This window comes from Polyodon spathula, chromosome 3 (assembly GCF_017654505.1).
Source record: "Polyodon spathula isolate WHYD16114869_AA chromosome 3, ASM1765450v1, whole genome shotgun sequence".
Lineage (NCBI taxonomy): Eukaryota > Metazoa > Chordata > Actinopteri > Acipenseriformes > Polyodontidae > Polyodon > Polyodon spathula.
This window is the reverse complement of record NC_054536.1, coordinates 14,073,919-14,096,504: the sequence shown is the minus strand read 5'-3', so window position 1 is coordinate 14,096,504 and position 22,586 is coordinate 14,073,919. Positions and strand designations below refer to the sequence as shown.

Sequence of the window (22,586 nt, the reverse complement as noted above, 5' to 3'; positions counted from 1 at the left end):
TAACTCTCTTCCCCCAAATGTAAACACTTTCTCAGCACACAGGACCACACCCAAACTGGTTATACAAAGCAAAGGATTTACAAATTAGCAATTGTAACAATGTGTTTTCATACACAAGTTACACAAAGTAAATGTTATATTGAAAATAAAGCTTGTTGCAACACTTAACACACACACGCAAATATTATACAAAGTAAATGTTATGTAGAAAATTAAGCTTATTGCAAAACTTAAAACACACACACACAAATAATATGCAAAGTAAATGTTATATTGAAAATAAAGCTTACTGCAACTGTTTTTATGGGCAATGGTCTTTATTTTTTTATTTTTTATTTTTTTGGAGTTAACCCTCCTCCCTCAGCCAATGCAATCATCCATGCCACAGCTTCATGCGATACTTGGCATTGTGAGAGTAGTATTTGTGTATTAAAATACTTCCCCAAAATGTTTCATTGAGCCAAAAAGGCATGGCCTATCCACCTCCAGATATACCACCCTATAAATGTACATTTACAGAAGTTTCTGAAAAATACAATATGATTGTATGGTTACATCCCAGTTCTAGAAAAATAATGTTTCACTGGGTGCCAATGCTGTAATGCGGCTATTTAGTATAAATAAGGATATGTTAACTAGCTTACTGATTTTAAAAGGCATGATGCTTGGAAAAAGAAAAATGCTGTCTGCGATGACTGCTGTTTGCTATAAGTAAAGGCATGGCCTTTTCTTATAAAAATACAAATTTGAAAATGATGTTCTGTATGTGTGATTGACAGTGTATCCAGTCTGTTATCATTTGTGGTTTCTAAATTGTATATTTGATCTTTTCAGAGCTCAGCAGAGGATCAATGAAAGGACTAAAATGGCAGTGCCGGTAATACAGCATTTTAACACACAGGAAATGCAAAACTACTTTCGTTATTAGACTATATTGTGGACTTAAAAAAACAGGATACAATGATATTAAAACACTGCTTATTACTACTGCTGTTGGCCTCCTGCCCAGTGCTAAGTTTTATGAAAACTCTGTCAGACAGGACTAATGGAGATACACATGTCAAGGTCACTGTTATATCAGAGAGTGATGGGAAGGTACTCCATCGCTTCAAACGTGGTTGGATGTGGAATCATTTCTTTCTTCTGGAGGAGTACACAGGCTCTGATTATCAGTATGTTGGCAAGGTAAGTTTTATTATATTGTATATTGAGGTTTTGTCTACTGTATATTACATTGCTGAGGGAGTATGTAATAAGATGTTAATTATAATTCAATTTCTACTGGAGCAGAATTCTTGATGGATAAAAAAAAGCCTGTCGAACGTGAGATTGTGACCAGTGCAAAATATTTGAAATATTAAAATAAGAGATTAGGTGGAATTGGACCCTGTGAGTTTAAGAGGTATTGATATTTTTAATAAATATAAAGATTTTTTGATCAAGAAAGTTTTAAGACTTTAAAAATATAGAAAGACCTATAGCTGGAGTGGTCCAAGGGGTAAAGTCATATTTAGTACAATTCGAGACTTGAGAGTACATAAAGGAGGAACAGGACATTGTCAATTCTGAAAACTGTATTTACATAGTTGAAATAAGTTTTTAGCAGGCATTTTCTAGGCAGTATTGTACTAATCAACCAGATGAAACCCAGCTGATTTCAATTCACACACACAGTGCCTATAGAAAGGCTACACCCCCTTGAACTTTTTTCACATTTTGCTGTGTCATTTTGTTGAGTTTCATGCATTTAAATAAGGATTTTTCTTCCACTTATCTACACACCATACTCCACACTGCTAAGGGGAAAGCAGTTTTTATTGAGAAAAAAAAAAAAATATATATATATATATATATATATATATATATATATATATATATATATATATATATATATTCTATACTTCCTGTTTTGACTTTTGAGGGGCTCTGACTGGGCCACTCAAGGACATTTACCTTTTTGTTCCTTAGCCACTCCAGTGTAGCTTTGGCTGTGCTTTGGATCGTTGTCATGCTGAAAGGTGAACTTCCTTCCCAGTTTCAGCTTTCTTGCAGAGGGCAGCAGGTTTTCCTCAAGGAATGCTCTGTACTTTGCTCCATTCATTTTCCCTTCTATCCTGACATGTTCCCCAGTCCCTGCTAATGAGAAACATCCCCATAACATGATGCTGCCACCACCAAACTTCATAGTAGGGATGGTGTTCTTTGGGTGATGCGCTGTGTTAGGTTTGCGCCAAACATAACGCTTTGCATTTAGGCCAAAAAGTTATATTTTAGTTTTGTCACAGCACAACACTTTTTGCCACATGGCTAAAGAATGTTTTTTTGCACACTTAAACAGGCCAGATTTGTGGAGTATTTGGGATATTGTTGTCACATGCACACTTTGACCAGTCTTGGCCATAAAAGCCAGTGGCTCTTGCAAAGTTGCCATTTGCCTCTTGGTAGCATCTTTGATCAGTATTCTTGCTCGGTCATCCAGTTTGGAGGGACAGCCTGATCTCGGGAGGGTCTTGGTGGTGCCATACACCTTCCACTTCTTAATAATCATCTTGACCATGATCTAAGGGATATTCAATGCCTTTGATATTTTTTTTAATACCCATCCCCTGATCTGTGTCTGTCAACAACTTTGTCCCAGAGTTCTTTTGAAATGCCTTGGTGCTCATGGTTGATCATTGCTTTGAAATGCACTAACCAGCAGAGGGAACCTACAGGAACTGCTGAATTTATTCTGAAATGTTAATCACTACAATTTAACAGGTGGAGGCCACTTAACTTGGTGTGTGATTTTGAAGGTGATTGGTTACACCTGAGCTAATTTAGGATTGCTATTGCAAGGGGGGTGGACACTTATCCAACCAAGCCATTTCAGTTTTTATATTTAATACATTTTCTACAAATTTCTAGAATATTTTTTTCACTTGGAATTTGTGGGGTAGGATGTGTAGATAAATCTTTTTTATATATATAAAATTGTAAAATTAAGGCCGATATTCCGTTTGTTTTCCACTTTTAATCTCTTTCGCCCAACATCTAAAGATATATCCTGTAAAATCTTTTTTCGGGAAGTCGACCTGTCTTTCTCATATATTATAATATGTATATATATATATATATATATATATATATATATATATATATATATATATATATATATATATATATATATATATGTGTGTGTGTGTGTAATGAGAGCTTTACTTTTGGCTTGTCAGTCATTTGTTGGACTGGTACAAGATACAGAGGTGCATTTGTCAGGTATATTCCAATAACAAATGTACTAAAAGCATACTCTGCATACCTAATTTACTGCTGCCTTCTTTCTGATTGCTCTACAGTGCACCAAACCACTGTCACAACATCCAAATGCCCTGTTCTAATGCAAACTAGCAGCTAATCAGAAAAAGTCAGTTTTTCTCAAATGCACAACATAACAGTACACTGCAAGTAAGAAGACAGCAGGACCTTTTAAAGATTTGCAATATGCAATATGCAAGGAGATGTAGCAAAAGCTTTAACACCTTTGGGAAATAATGTTTTATGTTTACACAGCACATTTTGTTATTACACTACAGCACTAACAAGCAAATCGTACCATACACTGTTGTATTCGCAGATAGGTTTATTCAGTGAATTACTGCAAAGGATCATGAGTATTTGTTCAAGCACATTTCATTGTATTTTGTACTTATAACTGAGAGAATATATTTTAATTTAAATTTAGATAGCTCTAATTTTAATGATCACTGATGTTAATGTTATTATAATCATGCAATTGGCCTGTTGGTGAAGTTAAACTTACAGGGCGACAGTTAAATCAGATGGCAGTTAAACAAAAAAAGTTATGTTTTTTTGGTTTTTTTATGTATTTATTTATTTATTTATATGGGGTGCACTTATATATACAATATCCACCACTTGCACCATCCAGTGTTATTGCTGGCAGCTGCTTATATTGGGCAAATAGCGATTGCCATTTTCCATTCCCACTGATTTCAATAACAAAGGCATAGTTTATACCATGTTAATCATTCTGGATATTTCAGACAAACTCAACTGTTTGGATCTAATTACATGCCATTCACACAGATTTAAATAACAAAGGCTCTTGTTTATACTGTAGTAAACGCTCTTACTGATCCACCAATCAGCTGTTTTCACGTTGTTCCCTTGCCATTCACATAGATTTCAATAACAAAGGCACCTGTTTATATTGTAGAAAATGTTCTGACAGATTGTGTTTTGTGTTTAATCGATCACTTTGTTATTGATTGTAAACTGATGGGTTGAAAAATTGTCCTGGCGCCTAGACAATTTTCTGATCCCCTTTACATTTCTGGGCTAAAGAACAGACGTCTTATCGTTCTCCCTGCAAACACAAGCTGCATAATCCAGCCCTTGGATCAGGGCATAATTTACTCTATGAAGTAGCATTACGTTAGGTCAATGAGAGAGAGAGTTCTTGAAGAACTGGACTCTAATGCAGAACTGAGTGCTGTTCAGTGCATAAAAAAAAATATCTATGTTAGATGCTGTGTGCCTGATGAAGCATGCTTGGAACTATTGGTCAACAAACAATCCACTGTTGCTTCAAGAAAGCTGGGTTTTCTGTAGTTGAGAAGGAGTGTGCTGATGGAAATACAACAGAAACTGACACTGGCAACACCAGACAGGGTGTCAGAGGAAGAGTTCTCTCAGCTGTGTCACCTTGGCGACCACGACGCTCTGCCTGAAATGGACACCAATGACATAACAGGTAGCCAGCGCAATGCGAGACATCATGGAAAATGTTGAGAATGATGAGGAGGACCTGAATGGCCAAAGGAACAGCCGTTGGTAACGCCGGCTGATGTGCATGTTGTGCTTTTAATAGTGCAGTATGCTATGGAGCAGCATCTGCACACCGAGCTGGAATGAGACATGTAAGGAAAGACCTTCCAGATGTGTATCACAGAGTTCTTCACTGGAAGCAATTTGTAGAAATGTACCTGTACTGTACTGTACTGTATACGTTATTTTTTTGCACTTTGTGGCCGGATGGCTGGGTGGGTGATGTCACATACCAGAAAACACAGGCACACACAAGAACTCCTGGGTGAGTCGCCAATGCGCTCTTATTTTATTAAATCAAATAAAACTTTAAAATATAAACAAAATGGCTCATGTTGGTGATTTATACATCGAGGAGACCATTGCATCTTTTATGTTTCTTCCCCATTTAAAATAAAATCTGGGCGTGGAAGTAGCAAACGACTTTAACTGGAGATCATATTCCAATATTTTTCAATGTTTCAGTATAATTTTTTTAACATCATTAGCCATATGGTTATGTTCAGTAAGGAAAGTGACTCTATTCTCTGTGGATTCATTAGTTTTTGAGTTTTGTGTATTCCACTTTATTTTTTCTGTTCTGTTAAACACTGTTTCAACTATATTTCTTTTGTAGTCTCTAGACAGAAAATGATTCCTTATGTCCTTAGCTTTAGTTTCATAGTCTAATGTATCGCTATATATTCTCTTAAGATGTATAGATTGACCATATGGTATATTTTTGATCATATGTTTAGGATAATTACTATCTACATGAAGAATCGTGTTTCTGTCTGTAGGTTTATGAAAGATTGAGGTTTTAAATTTACAATCAGAGTTTATAGAAATACAGAAGTCTAAGAAGTGTACCTCAGTTTGACTATATTGCATGAACCTGCAGGAGGAGCTTGGGAGCCCCGTCGGATCAGCCTGTCAATCATGGCAGTGGCACAGAGAGGCTGAGTAAGGGGGTGTTTTCTTTTCCTCTCTAGTTGTCGAGAGGCGGGCTTTGCAGAGTCGCTCTACCTATAAGAACTACGCTCTGTTATTCATTCAGGCTGGCATTTACAGGGGAAACCCAGTGATGCTGGGTTCGGAAGCAAGGTGAATAAACCAAGACAAGAATGCCAGCAGCTGGAGCGAGAGAATGAGATAAGCAAGAACAACTGAGGAAGATGGCCGCTATTAAATAAAATAAAAATAATTGTTACATACCTGAGGGGACGTGTGTAGTTAGCTGTGGGAACCATGGCAAACCCAGTGTATAGTGAGGGAATAACAGGTGTGATAGTTCCTGCAACTCTCAAGCTTCGTTGCCCCTTTAAAAATGTAGACCCAGACACGGAAATTGAATTCTGCAGCGCTTACGCGCACTTTTTAATAAACACAAAACACAAATAAACAAACCTAACTCTGGAACTGTGGCCAGTGGTGCAGACTCCTGGGCTCCAGGTCTAGTCCAGGGAGGTCCAGCCATACTGGCAGGGTGTCCACGAGCAAGGGGCAAGGGGCAAGGGACCGTATCTGAAAGCACCGGACTGGGTCGTTGGGGTGCTGGTCGGGGCTGTAGTGGAGGTGGGCTCAGACGCTCAGAAGCTGGAGACAGCGGGGCTTCTCCCTCAGGCGCTGGAGACAGCGGGGCTTCTCCGTCAGGCGCTGGAGACAGCGGGGCTATTCCCTCAGGCGCTGGAGACAGCGAGGCTTCTCTCACCGGCTTCCACTTGTGGAACAGCAGCTCCAGCTCATTCAGCTCCCACTCCGGCAGCCCTACCTCCCGTCTCCACCTCTCAGTTTGCTCGCGTTGAGCAGCGGTATTCTTGTTCATCCTTTTAATCAACTCTTTTAAATCCTCCATTTCTGGGTCTTTCGGGGCGCCCACCTTTCTGACACCATATGTGATAGTTCCTGCAACTCTCAAGGTTCATTGCCCCTTTAAAAAAGTAGACCCAGACACGGAAATGGAATTTTGCAGCGCTTACGCGCACTGTTTAATAAACACAAAACACAAATAAACAAACAAAACCGAAACAAAGCTTAACTCCATTTTGGAGCTCTGACAATACATTAACAGGTCCCTGACTAACATGCAGGATGGCTAAACCGTTTACCTGACATAAAACAGCACCAAACAAACCACACCAGTTTAACACAGCACTTGCTTTATTTTGACTGCTCGGAAGCAGAGCACACTTTCTGCCTCCTTCTACTCAGAAATACAAGATTTAAACAAAAACAAAATCATGAACACAAAATACAATTCTAATAAGTAGGTAAGGCTGGGCAGTGGCCTTCACTGATCCTACTTTACTTTCTGTTTCATTTTGATTCTTTCTCCTCTCTCTCGCTTTGTTCTCTCCTCTTAACTCCCCACCCAAAGTGCAGAGAGCTGCAGGTTTATATACAGGTGACCATCTCCCGATTAGCAACACAATAATCACTTAATTAATTTGGGAGATGGTCACCTTCTGCACAGTTTTTATTTATTTTTTTATTCCTGGCAGAGGACGAGCTGCGTACCTCACCTCTACCAGAACACGTTTAAAATAAAAACAAAACAATAACAAACAAACGCATGGCTATGGCATCATATTTAAATACAATAAATACAAAACCAATACCGTGGCTTTCGTCTTTTTATCTATATTATATATATATATATATATATATATATATATATATATATATATATATATATATATATATATATACAAAACAATACAAAATGTGACACGGGCGGAGGGGGAAACCCCGTTCTAAAAATAAATAAGTTGATAAATGTACAGGGCTCATCGACATGTTACACTCCCTTTTTATAACAATCTCCAATTTTGTTCAGAAAGTTCTTCTTGAAAATTGATTCGTAACCAAATCGACTATGATGTCTCTGTTGTCTGATGACTTTTTTTTATAATTAGTAAAAAGTTATTTCAAATATTACTTTGAAGTTCTCTATATAATTCTCAATAACGGTCTATAATAAGCAATATATCGCAAAATGCAGCTATTCTAACACCGTTTACCCTAGCATATTTATGTCCAACCTCTGCTCACTAATGATTGGACAGCTGCAAAACTAGTGCAGATCTTTGACTTTTCCATTGGTTAAACTTACTCAAGACCTTCAGTCGAGGCAGAGAATACCTTCAACTGTTTATGATTGGACTACTGTGGAGAAAATGCAGGTCTTCTATTGGTTGATTGTTAATTTAATATATAAAAAAAAAACTGCATGATTAAATTAGGTAATTCACACTCTTTTAGTAGTACACTGTATCTGTTAAAAATCTTTCTTCGCCATCAGCCGGGGGGCTATAGGTAGTTGACAAACTACCTGGGCAGATACCGAAATGACAGTATGTTTTAAATTACCGTTAATGTCCAACGCATCAGTCATTGCCTCTAAGGTAACTTACCATTGCAACGGTTAGTGAGCTGAAGATGAGAAAATATTAGAATTACATAACTTCCATGATGTAAATAACAAATGATTACAAAGGATTGACAAAATAACTAGCAGGTTTTCTGCTAAAGGGAAATGTCATATGCTGTTTTACACAGAGCATTTAGTTGGCATGTTTACATTAAAACATACAGTGAAACTTTAAATAAACGCCCCAGCATTTATTTACAATATTTGCCAGTAGCCCTGACGCCTATTGGAGACCGTCAACTATTTGAGACTGAGCGTTTATTATGTAAGATCACTAACATGCAAATACTTCAGATACAATCATGAAAAAGCTACCTGCACACAAATTTATAGAAATTACATAAGTAAATTACAACATTCCAGCAATGTCATTAAAGATTGTGTCAATGGGTAATAACAGTTTGTATTGTAATAATAACAAAAACAGTAAAATCCACTAAAGACAGCCCTGTAAATATCAGCACACAAGTGTGTATTAAGGCTTGGAGTACAATAAAAAAAATAAAATAAAAAAAACAAAAAAAAAACAAACAAACATGGTTGTAAAATTAATAAAAGCAATAAGTTTCATCTTTATGAACTATATTATATTTATTGTTCACTCTCAAAACGTGTACATTGGTAAGCAAGGATAATCGATGAAAAATTAACCAGCAACGAATCTTCATTGTAAAACAACCGCATGAAATATTGTGTTAATACGAAGAATAAGTTCATAATGTTGGCCCACAACACACTCACAAATGCTTCAAACTGTTTAAAGAGTAACAATAAAATCAATACAAGCACCAGTTTTATTACAAAATCAAAGCAAAAGTGACTAATTTGTTTTTATAACATGCACATTGATAAATAAGAACACTGGAAAAGGAGCAAAATCGGAATATTCATTGCAAGACTCAATGCACGAAATACTGTTAATGCAAAAAAGAAATATGTACAAAAGCACTAAAAGGCAATCCTGTTAATATTTGTATTTTATTTACTTTCAGCACATTCAAAAAAGCTTCGCAACTGGTTTTAAAATGAATAACGTCACAAAAAAACAACAACAACAAAAAAAACAATGCATTACGTGTACCTTAAAATAAGTTTAATTCAGTTTTCTTATCATTCATTCTGAGCCTTAGGGACCCGGTGTCTATTTACCATATTTCCCAGAAGCCCCGGTGCTTATTAGAGACCCAGTGAGTATTGGAGACCAACGATTATTTGAAGTTTTACAGTAATTAAAACATCTGACATACAGTGCCTTGTCAACATGCCATCATAAATCATGTCTTTGCAAACATAAAACTATTTCATTTGATTTTCTGCTTCTGTGGTTCAGCACACAAGTGCCCCCAGCTTGAAACACAAAAAGTATGACCTCCCCCTTCAGCATATTTCAAAGTTGTTCCTCCGCAGGTTAAATATTATCTCAAAGAATATTATTTAACATATAGGCCACTCATAATTTGACCTCAAAGTTATGTGGAGAGATACCATGTGTTCCACCTGCAGAATATATAACTAAAGGTGAAGACATTCTTTTTTTTTTTTGCTTTTTTTTTTAGCACAATACATTTTTTGGGACCTAGACTTTTTTTCTTAAATATTGAAAATATTCTAAGACATCATAAATTATCAGTGTGTGAGGCTATGCAGTACTAAAAATATTTGAACGAAATAATAGTGTAAACAGAATTAATATAACCAATAATCATATGTTTTCAATATTTAACTATTTCTAATTGGTCTTTGTTACCTAGCCAGCATCAAGTACTCAAGGTTTAAACTAGCACAGAATGATAAAAGGCTTTTTTCCCAGGCTCTTTAAATTACATACTAGACTTTTTGATAAACATCATGGTGTAATTCCAGAGGGTGGGGAATTCTCACCAACTCAATTTACTAACCCTGTAAAGGTTTAATTGACTTTATTCAGAAATGGATTAAAGCAGACAGACGGCTCAATTTGTTATTATGTTATGATGCCTCATACATGGCCCTTTATTGTAAAATGACAATGCAAAATAAGTACAACTAAGTGGTATGCAAAATATAAGAAAACATGTAGATGATATTCTATTAAAAATAAATTGTATGCAGAAGAGCTTCCAGCAAGAACAGTCATACTGGTGTTTCATTAATTTATAATGTATGTTAATGCAAGCATGAAATCGAGATAAAAACACAGGAGCTAACTGAGAAATACATACTTTTAGTGAAATATTAGTGATTTTTGTCATAGAAGTAAAGTGATATGCAAGGATTATGTGAAACTGGTGACCTCCAGATCAAGGTTAAATAAGCTACTGTCACAGAATCCTATGCAATTCTCAGAGAGTAGCTCACGCAAATATGAAACCACAAGTAGGAAACAAAGATAACTCTGCAAGTGAAGATAGTTCTGACATTTACAAAATGGTTCTATAAAAAATGTCAGAAAATATAATTCATGGCACAAATGCTGTTTTTATCATATAATGTACAATTAAATCTACTGTCAAGTTATACACCATATACGGAGTTGCAGTAGTCGAGTCGAGATGAGACAAATGCATGACAAAGTATCTCCACAACCAGGAGGCAATTGAAGGAATGGACTTTGGAGATGTTTCGAAGATGGTAGAAGGAAGATTTGACCATAGACGAGATGTGGGCATCAAAGGAGAGGTTGCTGTCAAGAAGTACACAAAGGCTTTGAACTGTGCTTTGAGGGTCAAGTTTTAAGTAGAGCTGGGTGTCATCAGCATATGAGTGAAACATGAGGCTGTGTTGGCAGATGAGGTGACCCAAGGGAAGCATGCAGATATTGAAGAGAAGAGGCCCAAGAACAGATCCTTGGGGAACACCACAAGTGATTGGGTTTGGGACAACACTGGATCCAGTATAGAAAACAGACGTGTGCATGTGTCCACATAGGTAAGATGACATCCAGGAGAGAGAGGTTCCAGAGATCCCAGCATACTTCTGAAGTATGGTCAAGAAGAATGCCATGATCTGCGGTGTCAAAACAATCTGTTAGGTCAAGGAGGACAAGCACAGATGGAACACCAGCATCAGCAGTAAGCAGGAGATCATTCACAATCCGGAGCAGAACAGTATCAATACTGTGATGTGACCAGGAAGACAGACTGTAGAGATTCAAGCAGATTGTTATCAATGAGAATTTTCATCAGCTGACTGACTACAGCCCTTTCAAGAGTTTTGGAGAAAAAAGGGAGATTGGAGATGGGGTAGAAATTAGATAAGTCAGCCGAGTCGAGGGAGGGTTTTGAGTACCGACGTAACTTGGGCAAGCTTAAGGGCAGCAGGAATCAAGGTGCTGCTGCTCACCTTAACAGGGAGAGAGAGAGAGAGAGAGAGAGAGAGAGAGAGAGAAAGAATAATAGATGGGCTTCAGGGAGTTACAGGAAAATAATTCCATCTTGGGTTTATGTGACACAATAAACTACGAGAATTGGACAAATTGTTGTGCACCTATTGCTTACCTGAACATTAGGTAAATCCGAACACTTTGCTGCCGCTTTAGACAGCTCTTCTTCCTTCTTTCTTTTTAAAAGTTTTTGAGTTGGCATTGGGACAGTAAACAGGTGTGATTGAAAATTCCTGGAAGCGTGATCATATTGAGTTCAGTCTAACAGCGTCCCTCCCTGTTTGCCCATCGTTAACCAATGATACAATATGTCTTTCTCGTGGCTTAGTGGTGGGAGGTGCACAGTAAAAGGAATGGCAACAATAATACATTATGATAATGAGTCAATGATAAAAAAGTGGTAACTTCGGGATTTGCCCAGAAGCTCTTGGCATGTCTATCTATCTATCTATCTATCTATCTATCTATCTATCTATCTATCTATCTATCTATCTATTTTTTTTTATATACGTTTTTGAGCAAAGATCTAACTGTTTAACATGCCTTTGTCTAGGGAAAGTGTGTTTGAGAGGCATTTATAGGCTTTTGATGCCATTGTAACCACATATTTATTTTTATTTGAATGTAATGTATTTGTGATATCATTCACTATATAACTATGTAACAATCTGCTGTTCCTTTCTAGTTAAATCTTTAGGCATCATGTTATCTAGTGTATTTATCAATTTATTTTCTTTTATTCTACTATACTGTACATTATCTTTTTACATTTTTTTCTAAAACCACAAACTTTAGGTCATCCATGGTGTGTCTGTTCCTTGTAAAGTTCTGAACTATTGGTTCATTGATTCTTTTTTCTTATATTTGATAGGTGGCTCTGTATTCTTTTATATAATGATGTACCTGTCTCTCCTACATATTAAATGTTATTACATTTTATGCAAAATATACCATATACAAGGTTGCTACCCTTGCATGACAGATTTTTTTTTTTTTATTTTACAAATTCACTTTTATCTTTACCAATATATGTGAACACTTTACATGTGCTTTTACAGGTTTCAATGTCACTTAATGTATCTATGATTCCTTTATGTTTACTGTGGAGTAAAATGTCAGCTAAATTTTCATCCCTTCTAAAAGTTACAGTTTTTTTTTTTTCATTTTTTCTGAATTATGAAGTTTTCACAGAACAACATAAATCCATGAAAGAGTTTAATAGCAAAATATAAAGCTCAAGACCTTTCATGCAAACATATACCACACTTTTTTTTTGTTTTGTTTTTGTATTTAGGACTTCTCAGTTTTCGGCATTGAAAAAAAAAACAATTCAGGACCATGAAACAGGTAAACATTGGTTAAAACAACTCTCCTACCCATGTTCCACAATATAAACTAATACAAATCAGTATACATAAACAACTTGAACAGTAAAGTAATATTAACAGTACTAACATCAATAAAATAAATCGCAGCTTGTGGCACTAGTAAAGTACATTTACTCACCTGAAACAATCTAAGGCAAAATGAAGGAATCATGGGAAAATAAATGCATTCATTAACATGAACTTTGTACATCCTACTTAAACATAAAAACTCCCTTTTCACCAACACAGTTTTAAAATGAATAAAGTCTGCTTTGATTATAGTAAAAACAGACATATTTTTTCAAGCTGGTCGCAGACAGTGAGGATCGTTCTTGGCGTTGCAGAAAATGTAAGTGTGTGTAGCAACAACACACCAGATGTGAACTGATGCGGGGAGCCTTCTTGTGCACATGCTTTCATATCAGGGAATGCTGGAAAATGGAGTTCACAATGCCCAGCCAAGGAAAAAAAAAAAAAAATCTGTCAGAAAAAATCATGGCAAATGATACAGAAGATATTCTGTATAACTCCATTCCAAGGGTTAATCATCTATTACTTTATTTTTTAAGGGTTTTTGAAGGGTGTGTTTGTAAATTTGAATGAATAACTCAAACATCACTTTCTTTTTTACACTGATGACAGCTGCAGGTCTATCAGCAACACAACTGAACACAACTGCTTTAAAAGCCAGGATCATTATATACATGGTATATATTGTATTTACAATAACTTCACCTAATGAAATGTAACTTACAATACAATGTTGCTAGTGATATTTGTTTTCATTCCCAATTTAGCTGCATTCTGATCAAGATAGAGGAGATGGAAGTGTAAAATATGTCCTTTCTGGAGACGGGGCCGGTTCCTTGTTTCTTATTGATGAGAATTCAGGTGACATTCATGCTACAAAGCGACTGGATAGAGAAGAAAAGGCTTACTACACACTCCGTGCTCAAGCAGTAAACAAGAGGACAGGCAGACCACTGGAACCAGAATCTGAGTTTGTGATTAAAATCCATGACATGTACTGTTACTTGGTTTTACAATGTTTCTTTATAAGCCAATTCGGTTAAAATGTCTGACTTTACAGACTACACCCATTCAGAGATATAATATATATATATATATATATATATATATATATATATATATATAGATATATATATATATAATAGATATCTATATATATATATAATATATAACTATATATATCATATATATATATCCTCCAGATATTTGTGTAAAAATATCTGCAAAAATGTATTTTGTGACAGGTCTTAAGCAGTCTTTTCTTTAAAGCTTAGGGGACGTGCTGAGTGTTGTAATTGGTTCTCACATTCCTTTTATCTATGTATTGTATTGGCTGGCCACATGCCACTGCAGTATATGCGGCTGTGCACACTTGGTTGCTAAATCATAATGTTTTTTGAACATTTGCATGCATTTATGATCAAATAGATGTGGTCATATTTATGTGTGGGATCCAGACATACACCAACAATCTACAAAACAATTGAGAAGTCATTAACATGCAGAAATCTGCAAAACTAGGGATAAAGGTACATTTGACTCAATATATTTTATTCATTTTAGTACTGCTTTTTTTCTCTTCTGTAACTTGCGTCTTGCCATGGGTAGAAACTTATTTTATAACTTACTTATATAACTGCATGTTCATTATGTTTGTATAAAAGGTTGTGTTAAAATGGGTACAATATCAGGTGATGGAGTAAGTTGTAGTGGGGAGCTTTTGTGTGAAGACAGATTATTTTATTTATTTGAAAAAAATTGTTTTCAAGTCTAAGAAAGGAAATAACTGCTACTTTGGTGACACTTGCCAACTCAATGTTTCCTTCCATCCTGGATAATAACTAAATGGCCACCATTACTTTTTCTTAGAAGAAGGCTGGGGGAAGCACACTTGTCCTGTGACAATTTCAGCAGGCATTAAAATACAAGAGGGTTCTGGTTGAGATACCTACCATATTCCTACAAATTTATGACACACTTTTTAATCATTTTATGATCCTCAAAAATATCCTGCATCTTAAATTCGAGTACAGTATAGTGATGCATATATAAAAATCACCAAGAAAAGACGTGACAATCCAAGTACACAAAGGGACAGTGCCTGATGCCATGGATGGTTGTGTCTTGCTTGCTGTTGCCAGGATGTGGAATGTTGTGAGTGGTGGTATGTGTGCGACAGTGATGCCATTTTAAGTATTACACAGTGCGCAGCACGATTAACGAGCTTCGTGGTTAATCTACAAGAAGACTGTTTCATGTCACTTGTATGATACAACAACGAAATTGAGGTTGTATCTTTGTAAATGGATATTTATTTAATGTTTTATTTTTTCCTCAAATTAAGGGTGGTAAATTTGAGCTGCGTCTTAAATTCGAGGGCATCTTAAATTCAAAGGAATACGGTACTGCACAAAGTATGACATCAAGAAAATCAAACTCAATGTAGAGCTTTTCTGGTAATGCCACATATATTTAAGTGCTGTACAGTAGATACTGTACACTTAGTTATCACACTGTTTCACTCTCTTAGTTATCACACGGTTTCATTCTCTTCAGATGTGTCACTTGGTTATACATGCATATTCATTAGAAAAGTGTCATTAAAAACATAGTTATGGTTTCGGGCTGGAAGCCACACAATTCAGGACATTCCTTACCAAAAAAATGACAATTAAATTAACTTCAACGTTGTAGCTTGAAGTCACAAAAGTCAGGAAATGCCATACCACCCATAACTCAGCTGCATCCAGGTTAGACTTTTAGCATAGATACTGAGAAGTGATGGGCAGAGGACTATTCAATGATAAGGGGAAACACCAAACCTTTATTTGTTCTCACCACCAATTAGGCTCAAAGACAGACAGGCTTGCTAACTTCGAGATTGAGGTGAACTGTTTGCTGTTCCAGCGCATTTATAAGCATGGATGTCCAGTGTCCCGACCAGGAGCCACGGACTCCTCTGCCTGCCCAGACTGCTCCCCAACCTAAGTTGGATGCACCTGTCATCACTACCTGACTGCTGTGGATCGTCCCTATCCTTACACCTTCGAGCAGGTGAGAGGTTTGCCTCCAAAAGCATAGGATTTCCCAACATACGACAGTGCTTGTTACGCTTGGGGTGTAGCACATATGAAGTAATCCCAGCTGCAGGGCTGATGAGGAATTCCGTCAAGCCCTGCATCTCCATTTCACTACACTCGGTGCTGAGGCTGGGTGGTTCCAAGAGGACCACACTGGGAAGGGCTGAAGGCACTGATATTACATCCTGGTCTTCCTCGGCCACAGCCAGGTCTGGTTCATAGGCATTCGGGGTGACCACCGGCAAAGCTAGAGTCAGTTTCCGGGTAGGTGTTAACGGCAGAGCTGGGACCAGAGCAGGGGGTTGGGCCTGCTGCCTGTCCTTTAGATTGGAGATGTCCTGTGCCTGTTTTGACTATCTCGCCCACTTAGTGCTCCTCGCAGGAGATCTAGATCGGCTGCAAACCTGAGGGTCTGGAGCCTAAGCGCAGGGAATACTGTGTGAGGGAATCTGGGACAACTGAAGGATGTAGAAGACCGGGGCTCCCAGCACCGCAGATAGTTCAGTTGAGCTAGCTGGGGAAGCCGCACCGGTAAACCTGGCGAGTCTGCTACATAGCACCCAAGGCTGGAACGCTGCACAGATCTTGCAAAAGGAGCCATCTCCCAAGGCAGAGGAGGCATGCTTCATGCCAAGGCACCAGACACAAAGGGAGTGCCTGTCCTCTGGGGGAAGCTTCCTGCCACATGATGTGAAGGCATGGAATTTCTGCATGTTCGCCATCATGATCACACTACGTGCACGCTGTATCAGTACCAAGGCACAAAGGAGTAGAATGTCTAAGCACTGAGGATGTCCAGAAATGGATGCGCTGTGGCTTTAAGGTCCTGAGGGCGCTAAAGCACCAATCTCCGGGTATGTCTGACACTGAGGCGTCGAGGCATCCAGGGCACCGATGCTCCAATATCCCAAGGTGGCGAAGGACCGAGGCTGACTAAAGGTACCAGAGGCCTGAAGCGCTGATGCCCGGGGGCACCTCTGGAGCGTCGAGGCGCCGAAGCAGCAAGGGCACCAAGGCTCTGAGGCACCGAGGTGGCGAAGCACCGATGGCTTCCAAACACTGGCGCACATAGGTGCCGAGGGTGCAGGAGCACTGAGGTCACTGAGGGCAGTAAGGCTCTCAGGCACCGAGGGGCATGACGGCACCAAGGCTATGAGGTTTTTTTTTAACTGCAAGCGCAGTAAGAGAAAGACACACACTCACACAACAGCCGAGCTGTGGGGGTAGGGCAGTTACCATGCCACGTTGGTAGACTGAAGAGTTTTTGTTATTTATTTATTATTTTAAGCCAGCCCCTGAGCAGGTGGGCTGTAAAAAAATGATGTTGACTCAACAGCGGGACACGGCAGAGCTGAGTCCTGATGGAGGAAATCACGTGTCTGTTTTTTTTTAGGTGCAAGTAGCAGAAGAAAATAACATGTAACAGCAGAAGCTGTAGTTAGAAAGCAGTCTGCAGTGCAAGCAATGCAGAATGGTGAAAAGACAGAAGACAACAAAGCGCAGTTGTGCAACGATAATAGTTCAGTTCAGAAACTGAGTTTCTGATTCCGGTGAAGGGGCAAGCCAACTTCCAGCAATATTTTTCAAAAATAAAGCAGGGGAATTTCAGAAAACCCGAGTGAGAGCTCTTTCATACAGACTCAATCACAGCAGCTGCTTTGGGTGAGTACCTTACCACAGTGAGAAGCAAAAGAGGAAGTTTACTCTGCAGAGTGACTATTTGTTCCCATGGAAGGCAGGACTGAGGATGTCACTCCCCAGAATACCTGACTTGTGGCAGGCATATCCCAAAAGTATTGTTGGTGGTCATCTTTGAATTGAAAGGGAACTGCTGATTGGCTGCTTTTGGTAAATACAGACCAGGCCACTTAAAAAAAAAAAAAAAAAAAAAGGAAACTAACATTTTGAATTTATGAGATTAGTCTAACAATATCAGAATGTACAAATAATGTATAATTAGGAAATTAGCTGAACATCTAAAATGCCTGTAGTTCCTAACAACCTGTAATTGTGGCAACATTCACTCCCTATAACTGTAGCAATTGATGCACCAATGCATTTAAATAACAACAACAAATAGGCTCGGAAAATCCAGTGCCATAAAAAATGAATGGAAGTCCTCACCAAGAGGCCTGCAGCCCAAAATGAACTGCAGGAGATCGGTCGCAGGGAGCTGATATCCCCTGTCAACCTGTGCCTTCAGTATTTAATTATGTACTAAAAAAAACACATCTCGATCAATAAAATGAGCCCCCCTATTTATTTTCAATTTGAATATTACTGCCAAACATTATATACTTGCCATCCAGACAGATGTTTTTTTTTTTTTTTTCATTGCCTAATCAAATCATTATGAGTGAAAATGGTGAATGCAGTTAACCTTAGCTCAAGTTAATAACAAAGAACAACTTTGTCTTTTATGTTAAATAAGCCATCGGATAGTAGTTTGCACTCACTGGAAACATGATAATTACTACAAAATAACTTAGTTAGAAGTACTTCTGAGCTGTAAGAATGAAACAGTAAACATTGCAATTAACAAAATGTGACTGTGGTGGCTCTTAACACAAAGTGTTCTGAGATGAGTACTACCTTTTAATTGAAATCTGTTCATCTTTGACAGGACTTTTCTCTATTCAGATTTAATGATGTCATTTCTTATATGGCTGTATTGAGTGGGGGTGGAGGAATTTTCTTAAGCGTTTTGACCAAGATATTAATTTAATTAAAGGAAGGGAGTTTATAGCAACCATTAAGTATTTTATTTTAAATCACAGTTTAACTATAACAAGTTAAGATATTGTTGAAAAGCTGTTAATTAATTTTACGTATACTGCCCATCAGTGTTTTTGTGGCTGTCTTCATAAATATGTGTGAAAATGGCTGTTGGGTGTAGCAGGCAGGGAGAGAGAGAGACAAGACCCAAGCAGATGCATTGAATAGGGATGGAAGTCAGCACTGGGAGACTGGGAGGTCCATGGCCTTAAATTAGCGTCACGATGTTGGCTGCAGAGAGACAATATCCCCCGGTGAGCGGGCAGCATTCTCACACAGACCCTTGTGTTATGGGCGCATCTTTCTGAGTGACCTGATGGAAAACCACCACCTCTCAAATACTTAAATGTATACATGTGACAAAATAAAACAAAAAAACAAAAAAAACACAATACAAATAAAAATAAGTTAAAAACTAGAAATCCAATCAAATCCTAAACACCACAGGAAATTAAGTCAGCAGAGACATTTTTAATCTGTATTGTACACGGGAAATGTTAATATGTTGAACCCCTCCTATCTTTTAAAATACTAATCCTATCAAAAAAAGTTTAAAGATTTAAAGAGATAATATCAGAAATTGTTTATGTTCTAAACAACCATTGCCATGATATTAATGATTGAAATGGTTTTACATGAGAAGAGTTGTATCACTATAATACAAAGCTGTCAATCATTGTTGGCAGCATACTGATTTATCTGAAATGTCTATGTCAGGATTCCATATAGAAATATGACCTCCTTTGCATGGCGTTCATAGTGGATAATTAAAATACCCTGACCTTTACCCCATAGTGATGAGGTCAACTTAGGATCCTAACACCCCAAATTGATGGGGGTGTATTTCAGTTTCAGATCCGAACACATGTACCTAGCGTCCAAATCAAAAAGTGATGGACACAGTGATAATTTCCTCTTAATATTATTTCACATTTTTGTTTTGATAGGTACTTTTGTTGTACAGGTTACAGCAAGTGATGCTGATGATGCTAGCTATGGGAATAGTGCTAAACTTGTGTACAGTATTCTCCAGGGACAGCCATACTTTTCTGTTGAACCTGCAACAGGTCAGTGATTTCATTTTATTTAAGCAGTGTTTTCTTTGAAGTTAATATTGCAAAACCAAGTACATGAATTAGTTTTCTCAGTAGCAAAACTATTCAATTCTGATTTATAATGGAGTATGAGTTTTTCACTTACAAGATTATTGTTATTTGATTGAAACAGATCTAAATACTGCCACTTTCATTAAATAGGGCCCTTTGTGTGTCCAGGCTATGAAAATCAAACATCTAACAGCATTTTCTTTTCATCTGTGTACAATGCCAGGGAGGATCAGATTTGATTGATGTTAGCTTTGATTGTATTTAGATACAGCACCATTTAAATCAACAGAATACACCCCACAGTTTTTTTTTTTTTTTTTTTTTTTTTATTCATTTGTCCTTTGAATTACACTGTTGTCTTTCCCTTAACCAAATTACTGTTTTTCAAGATGAGTATGGGGATAAATATGAAGTTCTTCAGTCTATCAAAGCACTGACAACACAATACCAAAATAGTGCTTGTCAAGGTTTCATTTAAATGATTTTACAGCATCTAAAACAAACAAAGCAGAAATAAGTTAAAATGTATACATCTAGCGTAATATTAGTCAGCCATTTAATTACTGCAAATTATAAAATTAAGAATACTAACATTAAACCAACTAACACCATCATGTCTGGAAGAAATCTGCAGGATAACTATTTGAACTGTTGATTGAGAAACAGAAATGTTGTCACTTTGGATACAGAAGAATCTGCCAATGGAACGCATGTCATTACATCAGATCTGCTACCTTGCCTATTGTGGCCATTATCTGCCAGTTTTGGGATTGACACATAGGTTATATGTACATGTTTTTAAGCATAACATAAACAATTGCTACTTATACAAATTATGATGATCAAAAAGTAAATCACAGTTTGAGTGATGTTGTTTCTCTGATAAATATATCAGTCAGCTTTCCATTTCATTTTTGACAGTACAAGGCAATGTTTCAGATAATTAACGCAATCTCAACTTTCATTTGCATTCAGGTATTATTAGAACAGCTTTACCAAACATGAACAGAGAGAACAAGGAAAAATATCAAGTGGTCATCCAGGCCAAGGACATGGCTGGACAGATGGGTGGATTATCAGGGACTGCGACAGTGAACATCACCCTCACTGATGTGAATGACAACCCACCCAGATTCATTCAGAGTAAGAGTAAATATATGTTTTTGATGAAAGCCTAGCAACTGGACAACTACAGCCTTGTTTAGATTTTAAACATTATTGTAAAGGTTTTAGTGTAACGCACATACAATTCAATTTAAATGTTACTCTTCAATAAAAAAAAAAAAAACTGCACTGCCATCCCAATTGGGTTCCGTGTTAGCCAGCATTTATATACACATTAATAGGAAAGTTGTGCACAATCCATGCAAAATACTTTAATACAACTATAAAACAGTAACATTAAAACACACTCTGGTCACTTTAAGGAACATTCACTGGACATGATCGAGGGCTGTGTAGAGGAAGAGACCTCAAATTGATAATAGAAGATATGTGCTTATAACTTAGAGTAAGGAGACTGGCTTGCGAGGAGAGTCGTCCTCACGAAGGTGAGGCCGAACCGTTCGGTCCCCAAGGCTGGGAAGCAACCAATACTTCCTCCAAGGGGGATCTAGAGGTGAGAATGGGAAGATAATAGTGATAGTTACATTTGGCCAGGGGTCCCCCTTGACTCGCAGAGAACCTTCCTCACGAAGGACTAATCAAGCAGCGGCTGGGCTTCTAAGGTTGGGAAGTGAGCTTCGCTTTACCCCAAGAGGGAGGCTCAGAAGGGTGCAGTTGCAGAGTTGGAGAGGGGATGAGAGGGGTGGAAAGCAGATGTTATTGGTAGGAGGGAAGTAGGGGGAGGAGCCCGTGTTCATGCCCCCCGAATAACAAAGACATTTACAAAAAGAGATTAATGGAATTTACCATTTTAGCCCAGTCCACTTCCAGTAACCTCATCTGAGTATGATCTGACCTTATTACAAAACAAAACACAACAATCTCATATTGTGTTAAATCTGTTACACAGTATAGGCATTATACAAATAACTTCACTGAATTCTTACATACCAACAGGTACCTATCAACTTAGCACATCAGAATCTGCTGATATAGGATCATCAATTGGCAGGATTAAAGCGAATGATGCTGATATTGGTAAAAATGCTGACATTCAGTATAGTATCATTGGTGGGGATGGAATGGATGTGTTTAATATTGTGACTGACAGAGCCACAGGAGAAGGTGTTATAACCATAAAAAAGGTAAATATGACGTCTGTCTGCATGTATTGTATGTTCGTACAGTTTTTCTCACCTGCCCCCCCCCCCCTTCCTTTGGATCAGAAGTATTTCGTATTTAATGAATGGCTTAATAAAATAATTAACCTTCAATACTTAATTCAAATATTCATTAAATTTCAGAAGATTTAAATTTATGACGCATACATGGTTGTCAGATTGTGTGATGTATTTTTTGTACCTGTGATGATTCAGAAAGATATTGTTATTGTTAACAATATCTATTGCCGTAACCTGTCTCCTTAATGTATCAGCGCGCCAAATAACATAACCTGTTTATATTGTGTCCATAAACCATTATAATGCTCAGAAACACTTGTTCCTGTGTTTGCCTGCTTGACCT

The 22,586-nt window shown here is 37.5% G+C and overlaps 1 protein-coding gene across 1 annotated transcript in view; it reads left to right on the top strand.

Annotated features, from left to right (window-relative positions):
• The first annotated feature begins 1,011 nt into the window (after nucleotides 1-1,011).
• Nucleotides 1,012-22,586, top strand: part of LOC121312744 (cadherin-10-like) — a 29,593-nt gene continuing 8,018 nt past the window's right edge. Inside the window, exons 1-5 of the mRNA XM_041244472.1 lie at nucleotides 1,012-1,185; nucleotides 13,765-13,991; nucleotides 19,744-19,919; nucleotides 20,934-21,101; nucleotides 22,020-22,207. Of these exons, the coding sequence (XP_041100406.1) occupies nucleotides 1,021-1,185; nucleotides 13,765-13,991; nucleotides 19,744-19,919; nucleotides 20,934-21,101; nucleotides 22,020-22,207 (924 nt within the window). The 5' untranslated portion in view covers nucleotides 1,012-1,020. The remainder of the gene's footprint in view (nucleotides 1,186-13,764; nucleotides 13,992-19,743; nucleotides 19,920-20,933; nucleotides 21,102-22,019; nucleotides 22,208-22,586) is intronic.